Source organism: Capricornis sumatraensis, chromosome 20, assembly GCF_032405125.1.
Source record: "Capricornis sumatraensis isolate serow.1 chromosome 20, serow.2, whole genome shotgun sequence".
In the NCBI taxonomy this organism is placed as follows: domain Eukaryota; kingdom Metazoa; phylum Chordata; class Mammalia; order Artiodactyla; family Bovidae; genus Capricornis; species Capricornis sumatraensis.
Genome location: NC_091088.1, coordinates 42,403,402 through 42,429,096, shown reverse-complemented (window position 1 = coordinate 42,429,096; position 25,695 = coordinate 42,403,402). Strand labels below are relative to the sequence as shown.

The 25,695-nt window shown below is 42.4% G+C and overlaps 1 protein-coding gene across 1 annotated transcript; it reads left to right on the top strand.

Moving 5' to 3' along the window:
- The first annotated feature begins 10,588 nt into the window (after positions 1-10,588).
- NQO1 (NAD(P)H quinone dehydrogenase 1) lies at positions 10,589-24,147 on the top strand. Its single transcript, XM_068992349.1, has 6 exons — positions 10,589-10,700; positions 18,505-18,669; positions 18,778-18,908; positions 21,065-21,178; positions 21,835-21,936; positions 22,815-24,147. The coding sequence occupies exons 1-6, from the start codon at positions 10,694-10,696 to the stop codon at positions 23,118-23,120; spliced, it is 825 nt and encodes a 274-aa protein (XP_068848450.1). The 5' UTR covers positions 10,589-10,693; the 3' UTR covers positions 23,121-24,147.
- Positions 24,148-25,695: the final 1,548 nt, after the last annotated feature.

The window sequence follows — 25,695 nt, the reverse complement described above, 5'->3', positions numbered from 1 at the left end:
GCTAGACTCAAGAATTTCAACTCTAACTCTGATAACAAGGAGATAGGAGCTGGCTCTGGAGACCAAGAGCCTGAGCTCCAATTCTAGACGACACCACTGACAAGCTGTAGAGCCGTGGACAAGCCGGTGAGCACTGGGTGCCTGTTTCCTCATCTATAAAATGGAGAATTTATTCCTGACCTCACGGTTTGGGAGTTTCTCAAATGTTAAATATAGAGTTATTATCAATTCTACCAGAGAAGGCAATGGCACCCCACTCCAGTACTCTTGCCTGGAAAATCCCATGGAGGGAGGAGCCTGGTAGGCTGCAGTCCATGGGGTCGCTGAGGGTTGGACACAACTGAGCAACTGAGCGACTTCACTTTTCACTTTCATGCATTGGAGAAGGAAATGGCAAGCCACTCCAGTGTTCTTGCCTGGAGAATCCAAGGGACGGGAGAGCCTGGTGGGCTGCCATCTATGGGGTCGCAGAGTCGGACACGACTGAAATGACTTAGCAGCAGTAGCAGCAGCAGCAATTCTACATCTATTTATATATACTTGCCCAAGAGAAATAAAAAACACACAAAGACTTGTGTACAAATGTTTATAGTAGCATTACTCATAATAACCAGATGTAGAAACAACACAAATGTCCTTCAACTGAATGAATGAATAAATGAATGAATAAACAATGTTAATGAATGAACTGAGGAAATGTGGTTTATCCACACAATGGAGTCTTATACAGTCATACAAAGGAAGGAAGTACTGACATGGATGCGTAACGGAGAACACAAACCTGACTCCATACTGAATCTATTCCTTTAGCTCTGATCTTTGTGCTCTGTTGCCTGTGCTCAGTCATGCTGTCTCTGTACCTTTATAAATGAATATTGCCTATAGCCTGACGTTTATAGGACAGCCCATTCTCAAGGCTCTGACCTTTAACACTTTTCCATTCATATAAAAAGAAAAAAAATCAGAAAATAAAAATTGTCTTATTGGATGTTTATAGGAACACTGTGACCAGACCTCTGTGGCCAGCTGCAAGAGCAAAAGATTCCAGCACCAAAAGGTTTGCCATAATGAGCCACATCCCCTTCTCCTCTTAGTATAAAAGAAGCCTGAATTCTAACCAGGGTAAGACTGTTCTTTGGGACAGTATTCCACCATCTTCTGGGTCTGCTGGCTTTCTGAATAAAATCACTTTTCCTTGCCCCAACAACTTGTCTCTCAATTTATTGACCTGTTGTGTAGCGAGCAGTACGAACTTGGACTCAGTAGCAGATGAACCTTGAAAACATTATGCTAAGTGAAAGAAGCCAGTCTCAAAAGACCATATAATGTATGATATCATTTATAAGATGCCTGGAATGGCAATCAGAAAGTAGATAACTGGTTGCCTAGGACCAAAGGTCAGGGACAGCCAGGGAAATGGGAGAGTGATTGCTGCTGTGCACAAGGCTTCTATTGAAGGTGATAAAATGTTCTAAAGTGAGATTAATGTCTTCACAGCAAAACTCTAAAAATATGCTAATAGCCATTGTATTAGCCACTTTAAATTGGCACATTTTATGGCTCATATATCTTAATAAAGCTGTTTAAAAATGAGTTATAATAACACTTCTCTCAAACGGTTTTATTGGGAATTAACATGAGCTATACATATATAACTATATCTAGAACAGTCCTTGATGCATTGTAAGTCTTCAATGATTCCATGATCATTATTTCCTACTCTACAGGGATTGAGGAATGAAATCTGTTGACTTTTCTTCCATGAAGGATAATGAAATTAGAAGAATTGTCCACTGATAAGCCTAGCATGGTATATTTTGATCATTTAGAAAAGCACAAATTAATACAATATGGTTTTCATAGTAATATATAAATGTACATATTACATTTCATAGTAATATACAGAATAAGGGCATATGAGGGGGTTACCCCTATAATGTTCATTTTGGTAAAATTTCAGAACCCTGGGCATAAAAAGATCTCAGGTGCTTACAGAGAAAAGTGTAACTGATCTACATCCAATCAGGAAGCAAATTGTATCAGGTTTTCCATGACAACCGTAGACTTCTACACACAACCAAATGGTCTGATGCCTAATGGTCAGATATGCAATATATCAAAAAAGTTACCTTTCATTTATCCTTTCTGGGGAAACTACTGGAGAAAGTAATCCAGAGTGGGGTGGGGAAGAGTAAACAAAAGAGAAACAGTTGGGATCTAACACAAGACAGAGGTAAAAAGAATCCCAGAAGACAGCTGTGCAGCAGAGCTCAGAGAGTGATCAGCCCAGCGTGGAAGACAGGACATCCAGCATGCCTTTCTCCAAAGACTAGAACTGACAAGAAATCTGATGAATTTCACTAAGTGAAAAAATAGCATTCATGGTATGTATGCTATTTGTTTTTTTTACAAATCAGATGGCATGGTTGGGAACCATGAGTGCTTGCAGTAAAGAAAAATCATGAAAAAAGAGAGGCAAATATTACTCCAGAAAGATACGAAGTTGTAGAAGAGAGGAAACGTAATCATAATTCATTGCTTGGTCTGTTGTCATAATAGCATAAACGCTAAGTATTGATTCAGTCAGAGTTTTCGATATCGCCATGTTGGAAAAATAGGGAGAAAAGGTGGAGTTGGTGGATACTGTCCAAGTACTCATCCTCATTTTTCATAATAGCAAGCCAATAAGTACTGTCTTAAAACAGGGGTCCACCACCCCCAGACGCAGACTGCTCCCATCTGTGGTCTGTTAGGAGCCAGGCACCAGAGCAGGTGAGAACCAGCAGGTGAGAGAGGGAAGCTTCATGTGCCTCTCCCCATCGCCAGCTTCTTCACTGAATCATCTCCGCCCCGGCCGGAGTCTATGGAATAATTGATTTCCACGAAACCCATCTCTGCTGCCATAAACATTGTGGACCACCATCTTAAAATGAAAAGTCACACACAAGACATTACTTTAAAACACAGCATACCACAAGGCATCAAGAATTTGGAAAAGGACGTACTTCCCAGGTGGTCCAGTGGCTAAAACTCTGTGTTCCCAACAAGGCTATGGTTTTTCCAGTGGTCATGTATGGAAGTGAGAGTTGGACTGAAGAAAGCTGAGTGCTGAAGAATTGATGCTTTTGAACTGTGGTGTTGGAGAAGACTCTTGAGAGTCCCTTGGACTGCAAAGAGATCCAATCAGTTCATCCCAAAGGAGATCAGTCCTGGGTGTTCATTGGAAGGACTGATGTTGAAGCTGAAACCCCAATGCTTTGGCCACCTGATGTGAAGAGCTGGCTCATTTGAAAAGACCCTGATGCTGGGAAAGATTGAGGGCAGGAGGAGAAGGGGACAACAGAGGATGAGATGGTTGGATGGCATCACTGACTCGATGCACCTGGGATCGGGTGGACTCCGGGAGTTGGTGATGGACAGGGAGGACTGGCGTGCTGCAGTTCATGGGGTCGCAAAGAGTCAGACACGACTGAGAGACTGAACTGAACTGACTAGATGGGCCCTCATGTCCCCCAGAAAACTCTTACTGAGTAGCAAACTCTTCATTAAACTCTCATACCCCTTAGCAGTTTTAATTCTTAAATATAAACAAATAATCTTCTGTCATTTTTCATTCCTAGAAGAAATACTGTGAAACACTGTGTTTAATGGTTCTGGTGGTTACACTCTGATAATGCGCTCTATTTCTTGGTTTATCAACTTTAGATAGTATCAATATAAGTCATGCAGTATTTTAACTTATTTTTATTTATTATTATTATTATTATTATTGGTTGTGCCATGTGGCTTGTGGGATTTTAGTTCCCTGACCAAGGGTCAAACCAAGGCCCTCAGCAGTGAGAGCACAGAGTCCTAACACTGGACGGCTAGGGAATCCCCTGAATCACGCAATGCTTATTTACTTATTCATTGATGGCCACACCACAAGGCATGCAGGATCTTAGTTCCCTGACCATGGAATCAAACCTGCTCTTCCTACAGTGGAAGCTCTGAGCTTTAACCACTGGACCTTCAGGGAAGTCCCAATCATGCAATATTTTTTTTTTTAATCAAAATTAGTGAAGAAAATCCAGGATGAAAAAAAATAATACACTAAATTGTTTAAAATATGACAATAGCTTTTGCTATGTCCCACATCACCAAACCAATAAAGTTTCTGCTATCCTAGAAACAGAACCTTAACGGCAGTCAATCAGGAATTGCCCGATCAGTACTAAGTTAGATAAGCTGTATGATAGACACTTGCCATTTCCTAAAGGAAACAGCTATTAAGTATAATTATAGTAACAAAAGAAATGGAAAGCAAGTCAAAGAAACAGTTTCCAACATGGAGTCAGAACTGGCTTTTTCTCTGCAACAAAATCATTCCACATCAAACTTAACGGCCCCCATTTCCACCCTTGAAGGAGGCCCATGTGTGGACACCTCCCATGTTGATGGGACTCCAAGAGATTCTCTGGTCAACTTTACCAGTTATTTCTTTAAATATCCAGTAGGAAACTAAAATCAAAATTAGTGAAAAACTAGGACTTCCCTGGTGGTCCAGGGGCTAAGACTCCAGGCTCCTAATGAAGGGGGCCTGGGTTTGATCCCTGTTCAGGGAACTAGATCCCACTCGCCCCATCTAAGAGTTGGCATGCCACAATTAAGACTCAGCACAGCAAAATAAATAAATATTTTAAAAAACCAAACTGTTCTTGTATTGCAAATTGAGTCTTTACAAGAACTGAAATGTATCTCTAGAAGCAATTCAAACCACACCTTTTCTTTCTTCCAATTCCCAAACCTCTCCTATCCATCTTAAAAGGCTTGTAGAATGGCACCCCACTCCAGCACTCTTGCCTGGAAAATCCCATGGGCGGAGGAGCCTGGTGGGCTGCCGTCCATGGGGTCACTAAGAGTAGGACGTGACTGAGCGACTTCACTTTCACTTTTCACTTTCATGCATTGGAGAAGGAAATGGCAACCCACTCCAGTGTTCTTGCCTAGAGAATCCCAGGGACAGGGGAGCCTGGTGAGCTGCCGTCTATGGGATCGCACCGAGTCGGACACGACTGAAGTGACTTAGCAGCAGCAGCAGCAGATATTGTAAAACCATCTGGACTTGGGGAACAAAATTCTTTCTTGGTGAAACTTAAATTCTTTTTCTGTGCCATGTGAGATGTAAATATTCTACCTGGTCTCCTCTAGAAACAAAGGTAATTCTTATCAGAAGGGGTGTGGGGGGAGGTGATTTGGAAATTAGTGTGTTAGTTGCTCAGTTGTGTCCAACTTTTTGCAAGTCCATGGACTGTAGCCTGCCAGGCTCCTGTGTCTATGGAATTCTCCAGGCAAAAATACTCGAGTGGATTGCCATTTTCTTCTCCAGAGGATCTTCCCGACCCAGAGATTAAACCCTGGTCTTCTGCACTGCAGGCAGATTTGGAAATTAGGGCTGTGAAAAAAAATCTTAAAAATCTTCACCACAAATATTAGCGAAAAGCTTCAGTTATTGGAGAAGGAAAACTAAACTTTAGTCCATCTGCCAGAAATACAACTTGGACCCAACTGTTCTATTTTAAACTAGTCGATTTTGCATCATTGTACTTGTCCCAGATATAAAATTGAAAAACAAAAGCCATAAGATCCTATTTGCCTCTGTCTGCATGTTTATGTATGTCTATATGTTATAAATGAGTCATCCTTTTCTGTCTCTGCTGCTGCTGCTAAGTCGCGTCAGTTGTGTCCGACTCTGTGTGACCCCATAGACGGCAGCCCACCAGGCTCCGCCGTCCCTGGGATTCTCCAGGCAAGAACACTGGAGTGGGTTGCCATTTCCTTCTCCAATGCATGAAAGTGAAAAGTGAAAGTGAAGTCGCTCAGTCGTGTCCGACTCCTAGCGACCCCATGGACTGCAGCCCACCAGGCTCCTCCCTCCATGGGATTTTCCAGGCAAGAGTACTGGAGTGGGGTGCCATTGCCTTCTCCGTTTCTGTCTCTAGAAGGTATTATTTATAAAGAGCTCCATTTATATTCATGTGATTAAAATAATCTTTGGTATATAAAAACTAGTTTGTGTTTTGATGAAAACAGGCATGCCTTTACAGTTATCAAAATTAAATAGAATACTTTTATTCTACCTAAGTTTATTAAAAGTCAAGTTAAGTTCATGTTAGGGCTTCCCAGGTGGCTCAGTGGTAAAAAATCCACCTGCCAATGCAGGAGACACAAGAGACACAGGTATGATTCCTGGGTCAGGAAGATCCTCTGGAGTAGGAAATAGCAACTCACTCTAGTATCCCCGCCTAGGAAATCCCAAGGACAGAGGAGCCATCACAAAGGGTCGGACACAACTGAGCACAGCACAAAAGAAGACCCCTAGGTACATTGCAGCATTAAACAGTCAGAGCAAGGAAACAACCCAAAGGCCCATCAACAGATGAATAGTTAAAGAAGATGCAGGGGTCTTCCCGTCTTCCCTGGTGGCTCAGTGGTAAAGAATCTGCCTGCCAATGAAGGAGACATGGGTTCAGTCCCTCTTCTGGGAAGATCCCACATGCCGCAGAGCAACTAAGACTGTGCTCTAGAGCCTGGCAACTGCAACTACTGAGCCCACAAGCCACAACTACTGAAGCCCGGGCGCCCTGAAGCCTCTGCTTCACAACAAGGGAAGTCACCGCAGCAAGAAGTCTGTACACCATAACTAGAGAGTAGCCCTCGCTCCCTGCAGTGAGAGAAAAGCCGGTGCATCAGTGAAGATACAGCATAGCCTAAATAAATAAAAAAGATGTGGTGTGTGTGTATGTATATATATATATACATACACACACACACAATGGAATACTAATCAGCCATAAAAAAGAATGAAATAATGCCATTTGCAGCAATGATTCTTATAAGTGAAGGAAGTCAGATAGCTAAAGACAAATATCACATGACACCACTTATGTAGAATCTAAAAAATAAATAATACAAATGAACTTATTTACACAACAGAAATAGACTCACAGATATAGAAAACAAACTTACAGTTACCAAATGGGAAAAAGGGAAAAACTAACAGTTTGGGGTTAGCCGATACAAATTACTACATATAAAATAGATAATCAACAATGTCATACTGTATAGCACAGGGAACTATATTCAATATCCTATAATAAACTATAATGGAAAAGAATTTGAAAAAGTATAGACTATATACACAAATGACTGAATCACTCTGCTATACACCAGAAACTAACACAACATTGTAAATGAAGTACACTTCAATTTAAAAAATTCTAAGTGGAGTCTTTAAAAAAAAATATTTATTTACTTGGTTGTGCCAGGTCTTAGTTGCAGCGTATGGGATCTAGCTCCCTGACCAGGGATCGACCCCAGGCCCCCTGGATTGGGAACAGAGAGTCTCAACCACTGGACCACCAAGGAGGTCCCTAAGTGGAGTCTTTTAAGCTCAAACTTACTTTAAGGCTTTCCAAAAGCCCCCTAGAAAATCTAAAGTATTTGTTACTCACCAGATAAGAAGTTGAGCTAATTACATTTATTTGACTTGTTATATTACTTGGGAAGCATTATCAAAAAAAAAAAAGTGATGTTAAACCTTCTTAGAATATATTTGTATGATGCATGTTATTAATATAGGTGGTGTTTTAGAAATTCCTAGAAATTTGACATATCCTAGTATAATGTTATCAATCCTAATTCCACTTATGATCTTAAAATTTGTATATCACATAAATGACCAAATTTCCTTGTTAATCCACTGTAAAAAACTCCCATCAAATCTTTAATCATGGGCATTCTAAAGTCTTTCGGCTACAGACTACTATTGTTTTATTCTGATGTTTTGTAAAGGTCAGATTCAAGAAAAGGGTGCTACCAAGTGCTTTTGATCATTGATACCCCTGTCAAATTACAAGGTGCTGAACCTTGGGTGCATATTTCACACCTGAAGAAGGCTCTACCTGACATCTGGTCCTGTACAAACATTGGAGACCTCAAAATCAAATTGACGAGGAAGAGAAGTAGCCAGCTGCAAGGTGGACTGATTTCTCAGGATGTCGGATCAAGATTATTTCTACAACAAAAAACCAAATAACCCAATCAAAAAATGGGCAGAAGCCCTAAATAGTCTGTGTGTGCTCACACTATTTGCAGCAACACGGATGCAATCAGAGATTATCATACTAAGTGAAGTAAGGCAGGAAGAAAGACAAGTATGCTTTGCTGAGCAACGAGGTAACTGCTGTGTATAGACCACACCACTTGCTATACTTGGACTGACACTTCTGAGGAGATTAAGACTCAGCTACGTAAGATCACTGGATAAGCCAGCTGACTTTGAAAAGAGACCCTCCTTCAATAGTGTCTTTCTTTGACTTACTTGATTCTGATTGGCTTGGGTCTTGGGGACTATGGCTCTCAAGTGCACTCCAGACATGCCTCCTTATAAAAATCATAGTTGTCTCCTTCATGTGCTATATTTTCTCAAAAGTTTAAAACGCTTATTTGCAACTGCTAACCACCAAACCAAGGATTCCCCAAAGAATCATAGAAGAAAATCAAAGAAAAACACGGACTTAAAGTGAACCTGATAGCAATTCCCTGGCAGTCCAGTGGTTAAGCCTCAGTGATTTCACTGGCCTCAATTCCTGGTCTGGGAACTAAGATCTCGCCAGGTCCACAGTGCAGCCAAAAAAAGTGAGTCCGATATTGTGAATACAACACAGAGACTCATAAAAAACTGTGAGAATTCCAGAGTTTTGCTGGGAGTAGCACTAAAACCTTAAAAAAAATTTTTTTTTTAAGTCTCATCTCTCAGGCTGAGAGTCTGATCAAAAGGAGGGCATTGTTTAAAACAAAATAGGCCCCAATAGCAGCCTAGGCTGCTTCAGGTCAAAACTCAATTAGTTTTGGTTCTCACAGAAATGGACTCTTAAATTTAGTCAATCTGGAATCTTCAGTAATCTGCCTGAGAGATTCCTGCCATTCCTTAAAGGAAAGTAACCTTGCAATAATTAACCCACATTTTGCCTGGTATAACTTCTTGTTCCTGCTTCCTTTCACCTAGAAAATTCTTCAATTTTGACAGCTCCTCAGAACTCCTTTCTGTCTGCTAAGTCTTGAATGCTGCTGGATTACTGAATTGTTGAATAAAGCTAGTAAGAGCTTTAAAACTTACTCGACTGAATGTTTTTAAACAAAATAATCTCAACTAACTCTTCCTCTTGCTTTAGGTGCAACATGGCTTGGCTTGGTAAAAGTACTAAGTCCATCTTTATTTAACATTTTAATTTTTCATCTGTTCAAGCTTTTTGCCTTCAAATGGATTTTTAATAAATTGCACTAAAAAGTTATCTTGATTACTTCTTGAGTTTTCTCACCCCTTTAAATTTTGCTTCTTCCCTTAGTGTGCTTCCCAACTTTCTTCCCTCTAGTTTTCTTAGTTTATCACCTGTAAATTTTCTGACAGTTACATTTTTTTCTTTCCACCAGCACAGTGCTAACATGTGGGATCCAGTTCCCAGACCAGGGATCCAATCCGTGCATACCACAGTGGATGCATGGAGTGATCCAACCACTGGAAGTGTCACCAGGGAAGTCCCTCTGAAGGTTATGTTAGTATTTTAAAGTTCTATTGCTTTTTCCTTCGCTTTTTGACAATGTCTTCCTTCTGTAGGATGAAGACTTTATTATAACTTTTACTTTGAGAAACTTAAAAACGTAAAACTTTGCTCTGTTCCGATCAATTGTCCTAAGTAGGACTTTGGATAAACAACATCACACTTTTATCTGTCTTGGCTAGTCTTTAAATGCTTCCTCTGATGATGATCAGCTCTTCAGGAAAAAAAGCTCTTCTCCAGATTATGAGGAGAAGGGGTTTGTACCCGGGAAGGAAATGGCAGCCCACTCCAGTGTTCTTGCCTGGAGAATCCCAGGGACGGGGCAGCCTGGTGGGCTGCCATCTATGGGGTCACACAGAGTCGGACACGACTGAAGCGACTTAGCAGCAGCAGCAGTGCATTCTAGGCAGGGAGCCCCACCCCACCTCCCGGCCCCAGCAAGTGTAAAATGGGAACCTTGCAAAAGCAGGAACAAATTCTTTTCTCTAGAAGCAAGTCTCCCAGGTCATCTCAGCCCTCGAAACCTAAGTCTAGTCACAATGATTCAGCGAATCTGAGTCTAAAGAACTGCAGTCCTTCGCCTTCCTCTCTCAGACAGGCCCATTCCATTCAGAGCCATTTCCCAGGGCTAGGAGTGGCCTGGATAGCGTGCCCAAAGGAACCCCGGACTCCATCGGACACTTCCTCCTTTTGTCCCAGGGTGGTTTCAGAACGGCGTCCAGAAAACATGCCTCCCACACCCACCCAGACTCATGGGTTGCTTACTCCCTATCCCCCCAGGAACCCTTCTTCCACATGGGTCCGTATGCTTGCACTCAGACTGCCAGTTCTTCCTAGAACCTCAGCCGAGGCGTGCGCCGCCCTGCACCCCAGGGCCTGAGCGGCGGCTCCGCCTTTGCTGGCTCCCTAGTTTATGGGCCGGGCCAGCCAGACTGGGTATAAAGTAGCAGGCGCTCGGCGGCGAGCAGCACTGGTGACGCCCTTCTAGGCGGCAGCTCGCTAAGGAGCCTGAGGACCTTGCCTTCCAGCCCTCCCCAGTTTGAGTCACCAGGGCAACCAGCAGACCAGCCAATCAGCGCGCCGCCGGAGCCATGGCTGGTGAGTGTGTCCGCCCCCCGCCCCCCAACCACTCCAGGAGCTTTACTGTCCCCAGCGCTCGTTCCTCAGCAGGAGCTTACAGTTTCCTTCCTCGACTTAAAACTGGAAACGTGGAGGCATTAGAATCGCTGGATGAGCCCTGACAGATGCCGGGAGAGGAGAGGTTCCTGTTTCTACCCCACTCCCAGAAACGACGATGGGCGGTTAGGAGAGAATTGACCTTGGAAGCAAAAGGTTCCTTCCCTCTGGGGTCAGAATCAGCCGTCAGAGACCAAATTGGCTAACTTGCACACCCTGCTTGACCTTAATAGTATTTAAAATCTTTTGGAATAAGTTGCTAACGTTTAAAATAAATATAGGCAATTTCACTTAAAAACGTGGGTTCCCAACTTCTGGAGAAAAACTGGAAGATCTGGCAGTGGAGGTGCTTGAGCTGGGGAAGCTGCTCCCTTTAGTTTGATGGACATCAGACCCAGCTCCAGGCTGCTGGGCCAGGAAACTTTTCAGACTGTGACCCGTGGAGTGGGCAAACCTGATCTGGGTGCCGCTCTAGTGACAGAGCCTCCCTTCTCCACCGTCAACCACAGGGGGACCTTGGAGGTCCCCACAACTTGAATCTAATGTGTGAATGGCCTCTCACACATACTGGACCAGCTGCAACACCTGCTGGGGCTGGAATCCCTGTTTTCCAGAGAGCCTTACTCTGAGATTGGATAATGAGCTAAAATCTAGATATCTATTTTCTTCCTAGAAGGCAGAATTCTACCTTTCTGTAATTTCCTTCCCTATGAACCTAGTTCTACCTTCTGAAAACACGCACACACAAACACACAACCTCATCTTGCTAAAAGTAAGTGGGTGAGGGAAGGCATTGCTTTTGGAGCTGACAGACTACTTAGGTGCTCAAGAGAAAAGGGCTAAGCAGGGGACTGGAAGCCCACCCAAGGTTTCAGGGCCCAAGGGGTATGGCTTGGCTGACAAGTCTTCTGCACGCAGATTAGTGGCCGTTTCCCTCTTGGTTTTTTGTACCCCAGTTGTCTGGAGGGCATCAATACCTCTCGGGAAATACTAGGGCAAGAACTATTTCCTCATTCTCCAATCCTATAGAATGTTCTGTATCTATGTGTAACAGACCAAAAAAAAAAGGGGGGGGGTTGGGGGAGCTAGTGAGGGAAAATTGGAAGATTTAGATCTTGTATGACTAGTATTAAGGTTCCTAGGTAGCGCAGTGGTAAAGAATCCGCCTGCCAATGCAGGAGATACGGCTTCAATCCCTGAGTAAGGAAGATCCTTGGGAGTAGGAAATGGCAAAGATTTGTTTTGTGTTGGTATGTTGATGTATCCCAAATGCCTAGAGAGGTGCCAGGTGCATCCTAAGTGCTCAGTAAACTGAGGTGGGGAGGCTGGGTCAGAGAGAACATTAGCATTTCAAGGTGGGGAAAGAAGGCTGGCTGGTGTGGATGTGGATTGGAAATAGAAGGTGTAGGATGGTGGGGACACAGAGAAATGAGGACGGACTGGGAGCATATTGCTTAGGGATTGAGACCTGAAAAGGAACTGGTGCAGGGAGAGAGAGGCATTAACAAGATGTGCTTAGCCATGTTACACAGTCGCTTCTAGCAGATGGGTTAATCACGTGCAGGACAAGCAAGGTGAAGTGAAGTCGCTCAGTCATGTCCTACTCTTTGTGACCCCATGGACTGTAGCCTACCAGGCTCCTCAGTCCATGGAATTTTCCAGGCAAGAGTCCTGGAGTGGGTTGCCATTTCCTTCTACTGAATGGTAAATTAGAGGTACTGATAATAACCCCATTTGTCTTCCAAGACTCAGCTCAAATGCAGCTCCTTCTCAAGGCCTTTCCTGAGGGGCTGGCCCTGAAGTGAACAGTTTTCCTCTGTTAGTTACTTGTGTATATGTCTTATGCCTTTCTTTGAGTAAATTCTGATAAAGTCAAGCTTGTGTAGCTAAATGGCAGGAAGGGAAACTGAGCCCTCTAAGTCCAAAAAATCTCAGAATTGGCCATGGAAAATGACCTGAAAACTAGAGAGGTGGCTTATCTCTTGCTTTACCCTTACCTCTAGCAAATATGCACAACTGTTCTATGGATTGCCCATTTATAGCCTTTGACCATTTTTCTACTGGGTTGTTTTTAAAAAATCTATATATTTCAGATTTTGAACTCTATTGGTTATATTTCTTGTGAATATATTCTTCCTGTTTGAGTCTCATCTTTTTTTTTGAAGGTAACAGTCATGGCTGTACTGTAGTTAGTAGACGTAAGCTCTTTGAAAGCAAGAGATAGATGTCTTGACTTACTCATTTTCTGGGAATCACTTTTATGTTTTACTGCTTATAAAATGTTTGTTAATGTTGGTAAGAAGTGAAACTATATATATATAAATTTAAAAATTAAAATATACATACATAAGAAGCCAAGAGAATAAAAACTGACAAAGCAGTACTTAGTAAACTGATATGACTAATGCAAAGATAAGTCACAAAGAAAATGCATGTTAGAGTTTAATATACTCACGTTGCTCTCAGTGGTGTTCAGTCCATGAGTTGGTAAGAAATCAGGTGGGAATTTGTTGAAGCAGCCTCAGGAATTCCTTTCCATTTTCCCAGGCTACATCAGAAGAAACTAAATCACTTCTGTAGCATTTAAATCATCACCAAATTTATACTCCACCGAATCTGAGTTTATGGAGTCCAAAAGGCCAGGCCAAGCTTGGGAATCCTCTTTTTTGACAAGCGGGAACCTAAAGCTTACACATGACTGAGTTTAAGCCAATGGGCGATGCCTACGCCAGGTGTGGTTAATACTGAAAGCAGGGAGAGGACTAAAGGCTTACAGGTGCCTTAATTTTCTTCCAACAATACTATAAGAAGTTCCAGGTGTACTCTCTCCTCAGTTCCACCCACAGTCACTGCTTCTGAATAGTTAGTAAGGTATGGAATTTTAGCTCCAATTTCAGGAGGATGGTGAAACTTCCTTTCTCTGATACTCTTCCCCATGCCTGCATGTTGTTGTGTGGATTTCTCTCTATATATTTTCAAGTTATTCCAGCTTCACCACTTAACAGGTAAATCTGGGTAGTAACTTGCTTAAAGTTTCTGGGCTTCAGTCTTCCCATCCCTAATGATAATCTGTTTACCTCACAGGGTTGCTATGACAACTGCAAAAAATACAGAGTACTTAGAACAATGCTCAGCATGTAGTAAGCACCCTTTACATGCTCTTGTTGCAGAAGCAGGCATGTTCTAATGGCTTTATTAACACAAAGGATGTCCAAGAAAAAGCTCCTCTTCCCCTGTGCGTCTACCCCCTTGCCACCTCTTACTTGCCTAAGAAAACTGCGCCACGTCTTTTTCTCTTCAGAGCAATAGACTGCAGGTCTACCTACAAACATAGAGTTTCTTTCTTTATTGTAAAAGTAGATTCACACTCACGTTATAAAGATTTTTAAAATATGGACCATTTTTAAAAGTATTTATTGAGTTTGTTAGAATATTACTTATGTTTTGGTTTTTTGGCCACAAGGCACACGGGATCTCAGCTCCCCAACCAGGGACTGAATCCACACTCCCTGCATTGGAAGGAGGTCTTAACCACTGGATCGCCAGGGAAGTCCCCATTTTATCATTTAATGATATATCCCAGATACCTTTCAGGGTGACAGTATATCAATACGTGCAGCAAACTCATTCTTGGTAACAGCATAATGTTTCTGTTCAGTTCAGTTGCTCAGTCATGTCTGACTCTTTGCAACCCCATGGACTGCAGCATACCAGGCTTCCCTGTCCATCACCAGCTCCCGGAGCTTACTCAAACTCATGTCCATTGAGTTGGTGATGCCATCCAACCATCTCATCCTCTTTCGTCCCCTTTTCCTCCTGCCTTCAATCTTTCCCAGCATCAGGGTCTTTTCAAATGAGTCAGTTTTTCGCATCAGGTGGCCAAAGTATTGGAGCTTCAGGATCAGTCCTTCCAATGAATATTCAGGACTGTTTTCCTTTAGGATGCACTGGTTGGATCTCCTTGCAGTCCAAGGGACTCTCAAGAGTCTTCTCCAACACCACAGTTCAAAAGCATAAATTCTTCTGCTCTCAGCTTTGTTTATAGTCCAACTCTCACATCCATACATGACTACTGGAAAAACCAAAGGTTTGACTAGACAGACCTTTGTCACTGTTTCCATTGTTTCCCCATCTATTTGCCATGAAGTGATGGGACCAGATGCCATGATCTTATTAGTTTTCTGAATGTTGAGTTTTAAGCTGACTTTTTCACTCTCCTTTCTCACTTTCATCAAGAGGCTCCTTAGTTCTTCGCTTTCTGCCATAAGGGTGATATCATCTGCATATCTGAGGTTATTGATATTTCTCCCGGCAATCTTGATTCCAGCTTGTGCTTCATCCAGCCCAGCATTTTTCATGATGTACTCTGCATATAAGTTAAATAAGCAGGGTGACAATATACAGCCTTGACGTACTCCTTTTCCTATTTGGAACCAGTCTGTTGTTCCATGTCCAGTTCTAACTATTGCTTCTTGACATGTATGCACATTTCTCAGGAGGCAGATGAGGTGGTCTGGTATTCCCATCTCTTTCAGAATTTTCCACAGTTTGTTGTGATCCATGCAGTCAAAGGCTTTGGCATAGTCAATAAAGCAGATGTTTTTCTGGAACTCTGTCACTTTTTCCATGATCCAGCAGATGTTGGCAATTTGATCTCTGCTTCCCCTGCCTTTTCTAAAACCAGCTTGAACATCTGGAAGTTCATGGTTCACGTACTGTTGAAGCCTGGCTTGGAGAATTTTGAGCATTACTTTGCTAGCATGTGAGACAAGTGCAATTGTGCAGTAATTTGAGCATTCTTTGGCATTGCCTTTCTCTGGGATTGGAATGAAAACTGACCTTTTCCAGTCCTGTGGCCAGTGCTGAGTTTTCCAAATTTGCTAGTATATTGAGTGCAGCACTTTCACAGCATCATCTTTTAGGATTTGAAATATCTCAACTTGAATTCTATCACCTCCACTAGCTTTATTCATAGTGATGCTTCCTAAGGCCCACTTGATTTCTCATTCCAGTAGTATTATCATAAAATTTATTCAGATGTGCTCCATAAATAGGCAATTGAGGTTATGTCTAATTTTTGCTAATGACTACAAAGGTCCAAGGGTTCAGCACACATCCTTGCTCATCTGTCCTGATGCTTACAGTCTGTAGGACAGATTCCCCAAAGTTGGACAACTAGATCAAAGATTTATGTGTCTTTAAAATGTCTAAAGATGCAGCTTGATTACTCTCACCAAAGGCTGAGGCAATGCATTTTCCCACAGGTAATGTGCCAGTTTTCCTGCACTCTTAATAGCCCTTGATGTAATTTGTTTTCCCAATCAATCAGTAAATAATGATGACTCGTTTTAATCTGTTCTTCCTCACAGGCCTGGCAGGGCACCTTCTCATTTATTGTTTTTTTGTAATTTCCTTCTCTATCCTTATTTTTCTATTGCATTGTCTTTTTCTAAGTATTTGTAGGCATTTTGGGGGCATCTGGTCCCATCACTTCATGGGAAATAGATGGGGAAACAGTGGAAACAGTGACAGACTTTATTTTGGGGGGCTCCAAAATCACTGCAGATGGTGATTGCAACCATGAAATTAAAAGACGCTTACTCCTTGGAAGGAAAGTTATGACCAACCTAGATAGCATATTCAAAAACAGAGACATTACTTTGTCAGCAAAGGTCCATCTAGTCCAGGCTATGGTTTTTCCAGTGGTCATGTATGGATGTGAGAGTTGGGCTGTGAAGAAGGCTGAGCGCCAAAGAATTGATGCTTTTGAACTGTGGTGTTGGAGAAGACTCTTGAGAGTTCCTTGGACTGCAGGGAGATCCAACCAGTCCATTCTGAAGGAGATCAGTCCTGGGTGCTCATTGGAAGGAATGATGCTGAAGCTGAAACTCCAGTACTTTGGCTACCTCATGCGAAGAGTTGACTCATTGGAAAAGACTCTGATGCTGGGAGGGATTGGGGGCAGGAGGAGAAGGGGATGACAGAGGATGAGATGGCTGGATGGCATCACCAACTCGATAGATGTGAGTGAGTAAACTCCAGGAGTTGGTGATGGACAGGGAGGCCTGGCGTGCTGCGATTCATGGGGTCGAAAAGAGTTGAACACGGCTGAGCGACTGAACTGAACTGAACTGGGGGGATTTTAACTCTTTTTGTTAAGAGTTGTGAATATCTTCTCCTGGTTGTCTTTTGACTCTGTTTCTGGAACCTTTCATTAAACACAATTTTTAATGTTTCTGGGGCTTTATCTGTCAAGCTTTTCCTTCATGGTTTCTGAAGCTGTTGTCTTTCTTAAAAAGCAGCCTCTGTCCAGAGGTTATACAACTTCTCCCTCTCGTCCCATACTTATTTTTTTAAGGTTTTAAAAATAACATTTCTTAAAAGTTAACATATGCATAATAGGAAACCAAAAAATACAAGAAGCAAAAAAAAAAAAGTTATCCATAATCAGTTTACCTTTTGATATGTCGTTTCTAGATCCTATTTGCATATTTATACAATTAAACATCCATTTTTTATAATTAAGATCATACAGTTATGTGTCATGTTTTTTCACGAATCGTGAATATTTACCATTTCAAAGTCCCAAAGCTATGAGTATTCTGATAACCAATGATACACTACACCAACTCAATCTATAAGAGAAAAATGTAATCCTGCCTTTCTTGGCAACAAAAATTTCATAAAAGTAAAAAATGACAACAAACCTCTAGATAAAGGTATTGGCAGAGTTTATAATTTAAATACTGTAGTCTCTTGATGTTCAATTAAAAATGAGACAGAAGGCAACAGAGTACATAGAGCATCCCATATTAGTCTAATAGTTTCAGTTTTTAAAATTTAGATCTTTAATCTGCCAGTAAGTTGTTGCTGTATGTGGTATTAGTGGGAAACTTGTATTGAATATAATAGACACACTGGAAAGTGCACAAGTTCTAAGTGAATTTTCACCAGCTGAACACATGCTTGTATAATCTGTATCCATTTCAAGACACAGAACAGGGGACTTCCCTGGTGGTCCAGTGGCTAAGACTCTGCTCCCAGTGAATGGGGTCTGGGTTCGATACCTGGTCCGGGAACTAGATCCCACATGCCCCAACAATCCTCCAAGCTGTAATGAAGATCATAGATTCCCAAGTGCTGCAATTAAGACCCAGCAAAGCCAAATAAATATTTTTTAAAAATAGAACACAGATAGCACCCCAGGTGCTTTGTCTCCTTCCAGTCATTATTCCCTGACAGAGGATAACCACTGTACTGACCTCTAACAGCTTATATGAGATTTCTAAGGGGATCATTTTATGGGGATGACAGAGAATGAGATGGCTGGATGGCATCACCAACTTGATGGACATGTTTGAGTGAACTCTGGGAGTTGGTGATGGACAGGGAGGCCTGGCGTGCTGCAATTCTTGGGGTCGTAGAGTCAGACACGACTGAGCGACTGAACTGAACTGAATTTTATTTTTATGCAGATGTTTGATTAAGTATGCCAAAACCATTTATTAGATTAGCTACTGTTTTCCCAGTGAGTTAAAAATCGCTCCTTTGATGAATGGGACTTATAAGGAGAAAATATATTTCTGGATGCAGTGGATGGGTTGCATAACCCAGTGTCTAACAAAGTCACGTCTTCCATTGTGGAGCCCAGCTGGGCTCCCCTGCAGCCTGAGCTTTGCTGGTTGGTGACTGATTTTTTCCATGTGCCTTGTGTGTGTCTAAATAGTCAGAAAAGCACTGATAGTACTGGCCCACTCAGAGAGGACGTCCTTCAACTATGCCATGAAGGAGGCTGCCATAGAGGCTTTGAAGAGGAAAGGATGGGAGGTCACTGTGTCGGACCTGTATGCCATGAACTTCAATCCCGTCATCTCCAGAAAGGACATCACAGGTGGGAGCGGCTCTCCCCTTTAATTAGGTCTTTGTGGAACTTCTCCCTTGTGGGCTTTCGGGCCCCGCCTTCGCCCTCTGGCGTCAGCTTCTCTTTTCCTCTCTGCAGGTAAACTGAAGGACCCCGGGAACTTTCAGTATCCTGCCGAGACTGTTTTAGCTTATAAAGAAGGCCGTCTGAGCCCAGATATTGTGGCCGAACAAAAGAAGCTGGAAGCTGCAGACCTTGTGATTTTTCAGGTGTGGTAAGATATCAGAAGGGGTGTTGAGGCACTTGTGTTTTTTTGTCCTAGACCTGACACCTAATTAGCTATGTGCTCTTAGGAAAGTCACAGCCCCTTGACCATACTCTCCTTTAAGAAGGATAATTACTTCAAAGGTGCAGGATTACAGATTCATGGATGTTATGAAGACTGGCTGTGTATTCTTTGAAAGTATGACTGTGACTGCAGAGATGACATATGAGCCTTGAGCTCTTTTCCCAAGAATATTTAGTCTTTTCTTCAATTAGTAATTTCTCATGGAATCACTCAAGTTTGCAGTTCCCACCCCATCTCCATAAGCCTCCTGCAAACATTTTGTAGAGGCATAAGAGCTTGGCTTCTCTGCAATGGGAGCTCCCAGTGCAGGGTGCACTGCCCTGCTTAATGTGTTCTAGCAGCAAAACCATGGCCTTTCTCCTCCTGGAAGCTGCCTCACCATTTAGCAGTCAGCACTGAAAATGGGGATGCTTCTTGTAAGTCACCTTTCCTGACGATGGTGGACTATAGTCAGTGACTTTGCTGCTACCAATCCCAACCAGCTTTTTGGTATTAAACATGAAATGTATGCGACACTGGAAACTTCATAAGTTTGATACTGGTGGTGATTTTTGCAGTTATTCAATCAGCTGCAAAGACTCTAACCTTTGAAGTCCCTTATTCTACCTGGTGCTATGAATCAAAGCCACATAACATGAGCCAGTGCCCCAAAGGATCCCTTTTTGGTCTACATTTTCTACTCTCGTTGCAGTACAGCCAAGGCAGTAGCAGTAGCAACTTTCAGTTCTGCTTCTAAGAATCACCGTATTTTAAAACTGGAAAGGCTGGCCTTTAAATTCAGCTTCTATCCAATGCATGTGTTTTCTTTACTACCAGTACAACTGTATAGGTTGAGCACTACAAAATAGCAGCACAAGGAAGGGCAATGTAAACTCCACAGACTTGCATATTTATTATATCAGTTTTGCAACAGATGACAGGAAGAGTCTTATTCCAGCAAAAGCAGTGTGCTAGAAATGATAGTCTGGCAACATTAAAATAAACGTCCTGAGGAAAGACTGCCCGCATTCATAGCAACGTGCCACACAGGCTAGGCCCTGCTCAGCTGTCTCACTTCTCCAAATGGAACCTGAGAGAGTAAACTTTTAATATCAAGCAAGCCAACCAATTCTATTTTCAGCCCTGTCTGTAGAACATTCACAGAGGACCAAATCTACTTGCTTGAATAACCTACACATCCTAAAAGCTGCAGATATGCCCTTCACAATTGAAGCACCTTAAATGTGAGAATATGAGAAGCTACTAGAGACCTCTCAAGCTCCTCTTTTTACGGATGAGGAAGGGGCTTGTGTTGCAGAGGTCATGCCTCACATTATTGGCAGATTCAGGGTAAGAATGCTGGTCTCATTCTCAATCGTGTCCAGAACTTTACTTCCTTACTCTCTCTCCTATGGGTCAACCATTCTTCAAAGAGAGAACTACCAAGTCCTACAAATTTCTTCTCTGTCCTAGCTTTCTCTTTTAACCTCTGGGCATGTTCCTGTCATCATAGCCTTTAAGTGAGTCAAGAAGAAATACTGGTATGGCCTTGTTCGACTTTTACCAGGACAAGAGCCCCAGCAGGTCTTTCTTCTGCGAATTCGCTGATAAACCTTGGTTACACTGATCATTTGATAGCATTTGTGAGTGGTTCTGTTTATTCTAAATGATAGGACTTTACATCCATGAACACAAGGTACAGGTCTCATATTTGTGATACCACACCCACTGAAGCAATTCTTGAGAAAATGTTGATTTAGGTGTCACACACTGAGGCCAACTTTGCCTCCAATGCTTGCTGTTTAGATTTTGCTGCCAAATGAGATTTCACAGAAACAAGTCTTTATTTCACGTGGCTCTCTTCACACCCACCCGATATTTGTTATTTATACGCAGGAACAGGAGTGTCTAGTTGACTGACCAAGGGCAGTAATTTTCTTTAAAATTTTCTTTTCTTGAATGTTCTACCTTCTCCAAGAGGAATGACAGGGCCTGAAGAAAGTTTGCCCCTCAGTGATGTCATGGACAGCAGCTAAGCATTGAATCTTCTGTGCTGGGGGTGTTCCCAATCTAACCTCTCTGTCCTCTGTCCCTCAGTTCCCCCTGCAGTGGTTTGGAGTCCCTGCCATCCTGAAAGGCTGGTTTGAGCGGGTGCTCATAGGGGAGTTCGCTTACAAGTATGCTGCCATGTATGATAAGGGGCCTTTTCAGGTAGGTGGATAATTGTTCTTGGTTTTCTTTTTTCTAGCGCCTGGATTTTAGACAGATTCTGTCTTGATGCAGAGTTTTGAGTACAGTTAGATACCATAATCAGGCTCCAGGTCCCTTTGGGAGAGATGTGTGGAGATTAGATAAACCTAGAATGTCAAAATACTGAGAGTTAAAGCAGGATGGTGAATGTATCATTATACTATTTTCTCTTTATGTACTGATATGAACTTTATGAACTTGTGCATTAAAAAAAAGGAGTCTGTCTTCATTTTCTAGACACCCAAAACTACACAAGAAGCATTTTTGAGACCTTCTAGATCACAAGCCTTGATACATGCCTAGTACTGTGAGGAGACAGATTTTAAAAACTCCACCTAGGCACCAGCAGTCAGCACTGATTTTGCATTACTGTGACAGCCTTCACATGCGAGAGTATGGAATCCTGGGCCTGCCCCTCTGCGTACCACTTTCCAGGCTGGTACTTCTGCAGAGTGATACTGCATGGCTCAGAAGAGCCAATGTATGAAGTAATATAAGGAGCAGATCTAGGCAGCAGGGGGTGGGGGGTGGGGACTTTTATATTCTTTTCCCCGGGGCTGTTCCATTAACTTCCTGTCACCAAAGAGATGTGGATGATAATGACTTTTCTTTTACAGAATAAGAAGGCCGTGCTTTCCATCACCACCGGTGGCAGCGGCTCCATGTACTCTCTGCATGGTATCCATGGGGACATGAACATCATTCTCTGGCCAATTCAGGTATCTTGTTTTCAGTGACCCTTCAGGGGGATTAACTGAATTTTCTATTGGGTCCAAATCCTCCAGATAGCATCTGGAAACAGACCTGAGGTATGAAGATCAAATAACTATAGAAGGGGCTTCCTTTTAGGACTGACCTCTCTTCCCAGGACCCCAGGCTTATAGAATAATTCATGTGTGTACATGGTCAAATACCACTCTCTCCTCCTAGCCAGAGGATAGCGTGGATGACTCCCCCAGGTTTGTACAGCCATGTGATGGGCATCTCTTGCCAATCTCTCTGTCCTCCAAGTTGCTGCTAGTCTCACAGACTATCAGACCCCAAGAAAAGTCAAGAAATTATTCAGTTCAGCTAATAAAACTGAAGTCTGAAGCACGTTTTTTTGGCGGTCACTGGACCCTCAGGATAATCTCCTAAGGCTGGCAAGAAGAGCATATGAGGTGGCCATCTACAGGGTGAGGGAATCAGTATTAGTAATAACACTGGAGAACGAATGGCAAGAATACTTCATGAAGACTTGCCTGGTAATGTGGAGAGGCAAAGAAACGCACCTTTGCAGGTCTTGGCAACAGTCAGCTGCTGAGCAGCTGGAACCCTCCCTGAGCTAACAGAACTTTGGGCACTTTTGGCAGATAGTGCCAGGCTGGGACAGTTTCAAAGGCTTTATTCATTAAGAGAAGAGTACAGCTGAATAGGCTAAAATAGGTAACAGCTAGGTACAGAGAGCACAAGGTGAGAGGATGGAGCTAGGAACTAATTCTCAAGGCCTTCACATCAGGGTGTCCTATTGGGAAACCCAGATTAACTTTCATTGTCTGTGGTACAAGGTGTGTGGCGTTTGACCTGTGACTCACCTCTGTGCTTTGTGTATCCTCAGAGTGGCACTCTGCACTTCTGTGGCTTCCAAGTCTTGGAACCTCAACTGACATATAGCATTGGGCACACTCCCGAGGATGCCCGAATTCAGATCCTGGAAGGATGGAAGAAACGCCTGGAGAATATTTGGGATGAGATGCCACTGTACTTTGCTCCAAGTAGCCTCTTTGACCTAAATTTCCAGGCAGGATTCTTAATGAAAAAGGAGGTGCAGGATGAGCAGAAAAGTAAGAAATTTGGCCTTTCTGTGGGCCATCACTTGGGCAAGTCCATCCCAATGGATAATCAGATCAAAGCCATAAAATAAGATTCACAAGACTGGACTTCCTTCTAAGAATGTGACCTAATCTTGGTTGCTATTTTGAGCTTCCTTGATTTGCTTTAGTTTTTAAGATCTGTGTTTTTCTTTTTCCATGAGGAATGAATAATAGAGAACAGACTAAATTCATACGTTTTTGGATAGCTTTATTAAATAATGTAACCAATTCTTATGATTGCTATCATGGCAAAATCTGATTAGTCTCAAAAGGGCTCTTAGGATGTAAAGCCAGACAGAAAGGTAGAAAGATGCCAGACAGTATTCTTTAAGGCCCTCTACACAATTTAATTCCTCTCTCTTTAGGTATATATTTTTAGGAATAAATCTGGCTAGAGAGCATCCAACTCCTCAATGATCTATTTTTCTTTAATTACCTCTCTGTGGTTTATGGTAGAAGGGAATTGCTCAGAGGAGAAAATGACAGAATCTGTCTGACCTAAGGGACTTGTTTAATAATTGCTACTCTCTGCTTGTTTGTGATATATATTAGCTTTATTACTATACAATGACTACCATGCCTATATGAATGTCCTCCTTCCTTCAACTTTTGTTGTTAGTTAACACAGATACCTTGAAATGAAAAGTTAATAAAAATCTTTTTCACTTCAATCTTCTGATTTAGTATCTGCAAATAAACCAAGACAACTATAACTACATCTGCTATAATGACTGAATTCACAAAAAGAAATAGTACTCCTAATACCTAAAAACAGCCTTCCACAAATAGTACTTCACTTTTTGATCCATATAACTAACCTGGAAATTTTCCCCATATCATTTATAAACTGATGACTTTCCTTTCACGGATGTGTTTTGGTTCCATGAATCTGGGGGCAAAATTGTAAGCCTAGAGTTTCACTAACTTTGGTGAACGATTTTGGCATTCATAATCTAACTTCCTGTTTAAATACTTGAGGTGCATGTCTACTAAGTGTTGGTATAATCCAAGTTGAAAATGATGAAAGAATGCCCTCTTGTGGTCCAGAGAAAGAAAACATGAGAAATGATGCAAAGCAAGGTTGCCTCTTACCTGCCAAGGAAATGATGGCGTCAGGCAGGAGAACCTCAAGTGCCAGATGCCAGCAAGCACTGGGTATTCGTTCCACAATATCCACAATGGCAGATGGCTGAGTGTTTCAATTTGAAAACATGAAAATGTTTCCTGTTGCCTTTATCCTCACTGCAGTTTTATGTATATTTCTAAAAGTTCCAAATAAAATCCATTTCTATAAAACAAACTCAAATTCATTGGTTTCAGGCAAAAGTGGAATCTACCAGGGAAGGGATCAGAGGATTCAGTGATAAACTGTGGCCAGAAGCCTAAACAGTGACTTGGCTTGAGAGCTTGCCGAATAGGGCTGCTTCATTCTGAATGGTAATGGAACCAATTAAGATTCTCTCGGGATTTAAGGGAGAAGGCAATGGCACCCCACTGCAGTACTCTTGCCTGGAAAATCCCATGGACAGAGGAGCCTGGTAGGCTGCAGTCTGCGGGGTCGCTAAGAGTCAGATACGACTGAGTGACTTCACTTTCACTTTTCACTTTCATGCACTGGAGAAGGAAATGGCAACCCACTCCAGTGTTCTTGCCTGGAGAATCCCAGGGACGGCGGAGCCTGGTGGGCTGCCATCTATGGGGTCGCACAGAGTCGGACACGACTGAAGCGACTGAGCAGCAGCAGCAGCAGGGGATTTAAAGGACATTTAAGATGATCTAGGAAGGAGTGCTTAGTTGTTAAGTCATGTCTGACTCTTTGCAACCCCATGGACTATAGCTGGCTAGGCTCCTCTGACAATGGGATTTCCCAAGGAAGAATACTGGAGTGGGTTGCTATTTCCTTCTTCAGGAGTCTTCCCAACCCAGGGATCAGTAGAGTGGTACAGAAATCAAGAAAAACACAGAATGTAATAGATAAATGCCAAGGGGCAATATTTATTGTGACTTGACTGAATTATCTTGATTAATCAATGGGAGAGGCATTCTTCTAGGTACTGGAGATATACAAAAGCAGACAAAATACCTATCCGCATGGAGGATTGCATTCCATGACAGAAGAACAAATGTCAGGTGATAAATGCTAGCGAGGAAGAGCAGGTAAGAGGGTTAGAGATGGGATCCGAGTTTTATACAGGGTGATCAAGAAGGATCTAATAAGGTTATATTTGAGCAAAGACTCGATAACGTTAAGAGACTGAGACATGTGGATCCCTGAAGGATAGGCATACCGGGAGTGATGTGAGCACAAACCCAAGAGGTAGCAGCATGATCAGTCTGTTTTAGGGAGGGAAAGGAACTTAGTGTGACCAAAGCAGAGAAAGCAAGAGAAGGATGGGTCAGACACACAGCTGGGACAGACCACAAAGGGCCTTACAAGCACTGTGAAATGCAGAAACAGGAAGTCAGTCACTGGGTGGCTTTGAGCAAACGTGTAACATAGGACTTACATTTAAATCTAGCTGGTAACTGAAGAATCAAGTATGAGGAGCAATGAGAGAAGTAGGAATTGTTGGGAAACTGTTATGGCAACAAATGCTTTGGTTCAAAGTGATAACAATAGCTGTA